This window comes from Engraulis encrasicolus, unplaced genomic scaffold (assembly GCF_034702125.1).
Source record: "Engraulis encrasicolus isolate BLACKSEA-1 unplaced genomic scaffold, IST_EnEncr_1.0 scaffold_78_np1212, whole genome shotgun sequence".
In the NCBI taxonomy this organism is placed as follows: Eukaryota; Metazoa; Chordata; class Actinopteri; order Clupeiformes; family Engraulidae; genus Engraulis; species Engraulis encrasicolus.
The window spans coordinates 14,011-22,500 of record NW_026946126.1 but is presented as its reverse complement, the minus strand read 5'-3'; the positions used below and the strand labels follow the sequence as shown (position 1 = coordinate 22,500).

The window sequence follows — 8,490 nt, the reverse complement described above, 5'->3', positions numbered from 1 at the left end:
TGGTTGACTGCCTCTTGAGCACACCACTTCCTGCCAGTCCTGACTTCTATGCCAGCCGAGGAGACTTTGATGTCCCTGGAGTCCCTATACAGCAGCACCTCTCTTGCTCGGGTCACCATGAACTCCTCCGTCAAACTGCTGAAGGGTAGCTCAAGCTTGTTGTTCCTCCCGTACAAGGCGACACTGCTGAGGCTTCGTGGTAGGCCCAGCCACTTCCGCAGGAAAGAGCTGACCTTCCTCTCGAAGCACTCGACGGTGGTGATTGGCACGTTGTAAACAAGCAGTGGCCAGAGCAGTCGAGGCAGGATACCGTGCTGGTAAAGCCAGGCTTTAAACTTGCCTGGTAACCCTGACTTATCCACTGCTGTCAGCCAGGTTCCCAACTCCTCCGTTGTTGCTTGGAGTGCTGCAGTGTCCCTCAAGGTGCAGTCATAGATCTTGCCTAGACTCTTGACTGGCTTCTCTCCCACAGATGGAATTTGGGTGTCTCCTATTGAGAAGCGGAACTTCTCTGAAACCTTCCCCTTTTTCACCACCAGGGACCTGGACTTGGCTGGCTTGAAGTTCATCCGGGCCCAGTTGATGAGATGTTCTAGGCCTTGGAGGATCCATCTACAGCCCGGGACAGATGTTGTAGTCACCGTCAGGTCATCCATAAATGCTCGGATGGGAGGCTGACGCATACCAGAGTTGGTGAGTGGTCCTCTGCACTCTACCTCTGCTGACTTAACCAGCATATTCATGGCCAAAGAAAACAATACCACAGAAATGGTGCATCCTGTGATAATGCCTTTCTCCAGCCGATGAAATGCAGATGTTACGGCTCCAGAAGTGACTCTCAGACTGAAGCAGCTGTAATAGTCCAGTATGAGGTCTTTGATCTTGCCTGGAACGTGGTGTCGGTCGAGCGAGGTTTCCACCAGCTTGTGTGGCATGGACCCGTAGGCATTGGCCAGGTCAAGCCAAAGGACTGCCAGATCTCCTTTGCCTTCTCGTGCCTCCCGGATCAGCTGGGTAACGACTCCTGTATGCTCGATGCATCCTGGGACCTTCGGGACTCCTCCCTTCTGCACAGAGGTGTCGATATAAGTGTTCCTCAGGAGGAACTCCATCAAGCGCCGGGCAACAATACTGAAGAATATCTTGCCCTCGACACTGAGGAGTGAGATGATCCTGAATTGCTCGATGGTACTTGAGCTCTCCTCCTTTGGAATCCAGACCCCCTCTGCGTGTCTCCACTGCTGTGCCACCTTCCCCCTTCTCCAGATGACCCTGAGGATTGTCCATAGTCGCCTCAAGAGTCTGGGGCATCTCTTGTAGACAACATATGGCACTCCGCTGGGGCCTGGTGCTGAATTTGATCTCGCTGCCTTGACAACCTCCTCAACTTCTTTGAAAGTTGGCTCCTTCGTGTTGAAAGCTGAGGTGGGTATTGGCGGGGTTATCAAGGTTCTGCATGGCCCAAGCTCTTCCTCTCTTGCATCGTCACTGTAGGTGGCATTGAGGTATGTATTGACCTCCTCTCCAGTGCAGGCAAGATGGCCACTTCTCTTTTGACCAAGGATCTTCTTGGTGAACCCAAAGGGATTTGAGATGAAGGCTGCACGTCTCCTGGCTCTCTCTCTACCTCTCCTTCTATGCCACTCTGCTCGACGGAGGGTGACAAGCCTTTTCCTCAGTACGCTTCGGAGCTCTGACAACCCGGCCTTCTCCTCCTCTCTTGCCACCTTAAACTGCCGACCAAGCAGTCGAAGTTCCTGCCGCAGCTGGCTGATTTTTAGCTCCCGTCTGTTTGGCTCTCCTGAGCGTCTGGTTGGCTGTTGTTTCTTTATGCCAAATCTTTCTGCTCCGATGTTGATGATCATTGCAGACATTGATAGCAGCTTCTGGTCCGCATCTCCCCTTGCAGTAGCATCAAGGACTTGGTTCAGATCTTCATCAAACTGGAGCCATTCTCTTTCTTTGTTGGCAGCAGGCCACATAACCCGACGATGTTCGGAATGCTTGAAACGAGGAAGGACTTGTGGGGCGTGGAGGGTCTGGGCACTGTGGGTTGACTCCTGGCCGGGCTCCTCCTGCGTCTCACCAGGCACTGGACCTGTGCGTTGCACCACCTGCCTCCCCGTCAAACATTTCATTTTGGTCTGGTGGATCTTTAGACCATGCGGGTTCTTGCAGACTTTGCCACATGGACAGACTGCACTCGTAGTCGTTTTTCCATTCCGCTTCGTTGCCTGTTCATCAGTCCTGTTGGGGTGCTCATCCTCCCCCCCTCTCGGGCACCCCTGGGGGTATACTTCATTAGGGCTTTTCGTAGCGTATATGTGGGTGCACCCTCACGGGAGCTGCAGTTCGGGTTGCTGGCCCTCTCTGCCCCGGTTACTGTCTTTCCAGTCGTCGGCTGTCTCTCCAGCAGTCGCCATCCTATTCATGGTCGTCACCCGGCCTGTTCCCGGTGGTCACTGGCTTGGCCAGTTCAACTAGTTCTAACATACACTATTGTGCAACTTAAGACACATCGTCAGTGTTGTGACCTGCGATCATTGGGTGTTTCGGGTCTCACAACATACACCCTCACCAGGGGACCCAACCGGGGGTGATCAAGCCCCGGCTTGTGTCTTAAGAGCATTTATTTGTCCACGGATCGCCCCGCTTGATCCACAGCCATCTGGACGCCTTCTCCGCTGCGTCACTGATGTTTCTGATGGCTTTTCTGTTCTGCAGTCCTCTCAGTCCCAGCATCTTCAGCGCCCTGATGAGAGACTGGCCAGCAAAGCCTCTGCACCCGACCTCGATGGGGTTGCATCGGGTCTTCCATCCCCTGCTTCGGCATTCACTTGCCAGCTCCTCATACTTGGCCCTCTTCCTCTCAAAAGCCTCCTCCATCCTGTCTTCCCAGGGGACAGTCAACTCCAGCAGGACCACTTGCCTTGTTGTTTCTGACACCAGGACCATGTCTGGCCTGAGTGTGGTCACTGCGATGTTCTCTGGAAATTTGAGCTGTCTCCCTAGGTCAACCTTCAACTGCCAGTCCCTGGCTGTTGCCAGCAGCCCCCCTGGTTGTCTCCTTAGCTGCTGTGGTTTCTCCCCAGCCTTAACAAAGGCGATGGCCTGCCTTGCTGGTTGTTGGTGTTTGCTGGTGGAGATCCCTGTGCTGATGGCCTCTGCAATGACGCGTAGCACTTGGTCATGGCGCCACCGGTAGCGTCCCTCTCCCAGTGCTCTTGGGCAGCAGCTAAGGATGTGTTCCAGTGTTCCTGCTTTCTGGCAGAGAGGGCACAGTGGATTCTCAGCCAAGCCCCAACGGTGGAGGTTGGATGGGCTTGGGAGTACATCATAGACGGACTGGATGAGGAATTTGATCCGGTGTGGCTCAGATCGCCATAACTCTGACCACGAAACCTTCCGAGCCGCTGCCTCCTCCCAGCGAGTCCACGCCCCCTGCTGCCGCATCCCTACCATCCTACTGCAGCGGGCTTCCTCCACACCTGCCCGGACCTCCTCCTGGATCAGCTGACGCCTTTCCTTCCCCTTGGCCTTGTTGTAGGAGGGTCTAGGGTTGCTTCCCAGTCCTGCCCGCCCTGATGCCACTGTTCCCACCAGCTCACTGTGCCGCAAGCGGGACTCAGCCTGGTTGACTGCCTCTTGAGCACACCACTTCCTGCCAGTCCTGACTTCTATGCCAGCCGAGGAGACTTTGATGTCCCTGGAGTCCCTATACAGCAGCACCTCTCTTGCTCGGGTCACCATGAACTCCTCCGTCAAACTGCTGAAGGGTAGCTCAAGCTTGTTGTTCCTCCCGTACAAGGCGACACTGCTGAGGCTTCGTGGTAGGCCCAGCCACTTCCGCAGGAAAGAGCTGACCTTCCTCTCGAAGCACTCGACGGTGGTGATTGGCACGTTGTAAACAAGCAGTGGCCAGAGCAGTCGAGGCAGGATACCGTGCTGGTAAAGCCAGGCTTTAAACTTGCCTGGTAACCCTGACTTATCCACTGCTGTCAGCCAGGTTCCCAACTCCTCCGTTGTTGCTTGGAGTGCTGCAGTGTCCCTCAAGGTGCAGTCATAGATCTTGCCTAGACTCTTGACTGGCTTCTCTCCCACAGATGGAATTTGGGTGTCTCCTATTGAGAAGCGGAACTTCTCTGAAACCTTCCCCTTTTTCACCACCAGGGACCTGGACTTGGCTGGCTTGAAGTTCATCCGGGCCCAGTTGATGAGATGTTCTAGGCCTTGGAGGATCCATCTACAGCCCGGGACAGATGTTGTAGTCACCGTCAGGTCATCCATAAATGCTCGGATGGGAGGCTGACGCATACCAGAGTTGGTGAGTGGTCCTCTGCACTCTACCTCTGCTGACTTAACCAGCATATTCATGGCCAAAGAAAACAATACCACAGAAATGGTGCATCCTGTGATAATGCCTTTCTCCAGCCGATGAAATGCAGATGTTACGGCTCCAGAAGTGACTCTCAGACTGAAGCAGCTGTAATAGTCCAGTATGAGGTCTTTGATCTTGCCTGGAACGTGGTGTCGGTCGAGCGAGGTTTCCACCAGCTTGTGTGGCATGGACCCGTAGGCATTGGCCAGGTCAAGCCAAAGGACTGCCAGATCTCCTTTGCCTTCTCGTGCCTCCCGGATCAGCTGGGTAACGACTCCTGTATGCTCGATGCATCCTGGGACCTTCGGGACTCCTCCCTTCTGCACAGAGGTGTCGATATAAGTGTTCCTCAGGAGGAACTCCATCAAGCGCCGGGCAACAATACTGAAGAATATCTTGCCCTCGACACTGAGGAGTGAGATGATCCTGAATTGCTCGATGGTACTTGAGCTCTCCTCCTTTGGAATCCAGACCCCCTCTGCGTGTCTCCACTGCTGTGCCACCTTCCCCCTTCTCCAGATGACCCTGAGGATTGTCCATAGTCGCCTCAAGAGTCTGGGGCATCTCTTGTAGACAACATATGGCACTCCGCTGGGGCCTGGTGCTGAATTTGATCTCGCTGCCTTGACAACCTCCTCAACTTCTTTGAAAGTTGGCTCCTTCGTGTTGAAAGCTGAGGTGGGTATTGGCGGGGTTATCAAGGTTCTGCATGGCCCAAGCTCTTCCTCTCTTGCATCGTCACTGTAGGTGGCATTGAGGTATGTATTGACCTCCTCTCCAGTGCAGGCAAGATGGCCACTTCTCTTTTGACCAAGGATCTTCTTGGTGAACCCAAAGGGATTTGAGATGAAGGCTGCACGTCTCCTGGCTCTCTCTCTACCTCTCCTTCTATGCCACTCTGCTCGACGGAGGGTGACAAGCCTTTTCCTCAGTACGCTTCGGAGCTCTGACAACCCGGCCTTCTCCTCCTCTCTTGCCACCTTAAACTGCCGACCAAGCAGTCGAAGTTCCTGCCGCAGCTGGCTGATTTTTAGCTCCCGTCTGTTTGGCTCTCCTGAGCGTCTGGTTGGCTGTTGTTTCTTTATGCCAAATCTTTCTGCTCCGATGTTGATGATCATTGCAGACATTGATAGCAGCTTCTGGTCCGCATCTCCCCTTGCAGTAGCATCAAGGACTTGGTTCAGATCTTCATCAAACTGGAGCCATTCTCTTTCTTTGTTGGCAGCAGGCCACATAACCCGACGATGTTCGGAATGCTTGAAACGAGGAAGGACTTGTGGGGCGTGGAGGGTCTGGGCACTGTGGGTTGACTCCTGGCCGGGCTCCTCCTGCGTCTCACCAGGCACTGGACCTGTGCGTTGCACCACCTGCCTCCCCGTCAAACATTTCATTTTGGTCTGGTGGATCTTTAGACCATGCGGGTTCTTGCAGACTTTGCCACATGGACAGACTGCACTCGTAGTCGTTTTTCCATTCCGCTTCTTTGCCTGTTCATCAGTCCTGTTGGGGTGCTCATCCTCCCCCCCTCTCGGGCACCCCTGGGGGTATACTTCATTAGGGCTTTTCGTAGCGTATATGTGGGTGCACCCTCACGGGAGCTGCAGTTCGGGTTGCTGGCCCTCTCTGCCCCGGTTACTGTCTTTCCAGTCGTCGGCTGTCTCTCCAGCAGTCGCCATCCTATTCATGGTCGTCAACCGGCCTGTTCCCGGTGGTCACTGGCTTGGCCAGTTCAACTAGTTCTAACATACACTATTGTGCAACTTAAGACACATCGTCAGTGTTGTGACCTGCGATCATTGGGTGTTTCGGGTCTCACAACATACACCCTCACCAGGGGACCCAACCGGGGGTGATCAAGCCCCGGCTTGTGTCTTAAGAGCATTTATTTGTCCACGGATCGCCCCGCTTGATCCACAGCCATCTGGACGCCTTCTCCGCTGCGTCACTGATGTTTCTGATGGCTTTTCTGTTCTGCAGTCCTCTCAGTCCCAGCATCTTCAGCGCCCTGATGAGAGACTGGCCAGCAAAGCCTCTGCACCCGACCTCGATGGGGTTGCATCGGGTCTTCCATCCCCTGCTTCGGCATTCACTTGCCAGCTCCTCATACTTGGCCCTCTTCCTCTCAAAAGCCTCCTCCATCCTGTCTTCCCAGGGGACAGTCAACTCCAGCAGGACCACTTGCCTTGTTGTTTCTGACACCAGGACCATGTCTGGCCTGAGTGTGGTCACTGCGATGTTCTCTGGAAATTTGAGCTGTCTCCCTAGGTCAACCTTCAACTGCCAGTCCCTGGCTGTTGCCAGCAGCCCCCCTGGTTGTCTCCTTAGCTGCTGTGGTTTCTCCCCAGCCTTAACAAAGGCGATGGCCTGCCTTGCTGGTTGTTGGTGTTTGCTGGTGGAGATCCCTGTGCTGATGGCCTCTGCAATGACGCGTAGCACTTGGTCATGGCGCCACCGGTAGCGTCCCTCTCCCAGTGCTCTTGGGCAGCAGCTAAGGATGTGTTCCAGTGTTCCTGCTTTCTGGCAGAGAGGGCACAGTGGATTCTCAGCCAAGCCCCAACGGTGGAGGTTGGATGGGCTTGGGAGTACATCATAGACGGACTGGATGAGGAATTTGATCCGGTGTGGCTCAGATCGCCATAACTCTGACCACGAAACCTTCCGAGCCGCTGCCTCCTCCCAGCGAGTCCACGCCCCCTGCTGCCGCATCCCTACCATCCTACTGCAGCGGGCTTCCTCCACACCTGCCCGGACCTCCTCCTGGATCAGCTGACGCCTTTCCTTCCCCTTGGCCTTGTTGTAGGAGGGTCTAGGGTTGCTTCCCAGTCCTGCCCGCCCTGATGCCACTGTTCCCACCAGCTCACTGTGCCGCAAGCGGGACTCAGCCTGGTTGACTGCCTCTTGAGCACACCACTTCCTGCCAGTCCTGACTTCTATGCCAGCCGAGGAGACTTTGATGTCCCTGGAGTCCCTATACAGCAGCACCTCTCTTGCTCGGGTCACCATGAACTCCTCCGTCAAACTGCTGAAGGGTAGCTCAAGCTTGTTGTTCCTCCCGTACAAGGCGACACTGCTGAGGCTTCGTGGTAGGCCCAGCCACTTCCGCAGGAAAGAGCTGACCTTCCTCTCGAAGCACTCGACGGTGGTGATTGGCACGTTGTAAACAAGCAGTGGCCAGAGCAGTCGAGGCAGGATACCGTGCTGGTAAAGCCAGGCTTTAAACTTGCCTGGTAACCCTGACTTATCCACTGCTGTCAGCCAGGTTCCCAACTCCTCCGTTGTTGCTTGGAGTGCTGCAGTGTCCCTCAAGGTGCAGTCATAGATCTTGCCTAGACTCTTGACTGGCTTCTCTCCCACAGATGGAATTTGGGTGTCTCCTATTGAGAAGCGGAACTTCTCTGAAACCTTCCCCTTTTTCACCACCAGGGACCTGGACTTGGCTGGCTTGAAGTTCATCCGGGCCCAGTTGATGAGATGTTCTAGGCCTTGGAGGATCCATCTACAGCCCGGGACAGATGTTGTAGTCACCGTCAGGTCATCCATAAATGCTCGGATGGGAGGCTGACGCATACCAGAGTTGGTGAGTGGTCCTCTGCACTCTACCTCTGCTGACTTAACCAGCATATTCATGGCCAAAGAAAACAATACCACAGAAATGGTGCATCCTGTGATAATGCCTTTCTCCAGCCGATGAAATGCAGATGTTACGGCTCCAGAAGTGACTCTCAGACTGAAGCAGCTGTAATAGTCCAGTATGAGGTCTTTGATCTTGCCTGGAACGTGGTGTCGGTCGAGCGAGGTTTCCACCAGCTTGTGTGGCATGGACCCGTAGGCATTGGCGAGATCGAGCCAAAGGACTGCCAGATCTCCTTTGCCTTCTCGTGCCTCCCGGATCAGCTGGGTAACGACTCCTGTATGCTCGATGCATCCTGGGACCTTCGGGACTCCTCCCTTCTGCACAGAGGTGTCGATATAAGTGTTCCTCAGGAGGAACTCCATCAAGCGCCGGGCAACAATACTGAAGAATATCTTGCCCTCGACACTGAGGAGTGAGATGATCCTGAATTGCTCGATGGTACTTGAGCTCTCCTCCTTTGGAATCCAGACCCCCTCTG

The 8,490-nt window shown here is 54.6% G+C and overlaps 2 protein-coding genes across 2 annotated transcripts in view; both read right to left on the bottom strand.

Annotated features, from left to right (window-relative positions):
* LOC134444859 (uncharacterized) overlaps nucleotides 1-2,183 on the bottom strand; it is a 3,195-nt gene extending 1,012 nt beyond the window's left edge. The window contains exon 1 of the mRNA XM_063194039.1: nucleotides 1-2,183. This exon is cut by the window's left edge and continues 1,012 nt beyond it. Within this exon, the coding sequence (XP_063050109.1) occupies nucleotides 1-2,138 (2,138 nt within the window). The 5' untranslated portion in view covers nucleotides 2,139-2,183.
* A 279-nt stretch (nucleotides 2,184-2,462) lies between these two features.
* On the bottom strand, nucleotides 2,463-5,814 carry LOC134444858 (uncharacterized). Its single transcript, XM_063194038.1, has one exon. The coding sequence runs from the start codon at nucleotides 5,767-5,769 to the stop codon at nucleotides 2,620-2,622; it is 3,150 nt and encodes a 1,049-aa protein (XP_063050108.1). The 5' UTR covers nucleotides 5,770-5,814; the 3' UTR covers nucleotides 2,463-2,619.
* Nucleotides 5,815-8,490: the final 2,676 nt, after the last annotated feature.

Excerpts from the sequence above, each read along its gene's own strand:
- LOC134444858 (XM_063194038.1), bottom strand. The coding sequence starts at position 5,769 with ATGAAATGTTTGACGGGGAGGCAGGTGGTGCAACGCACAGGTCCAGTG.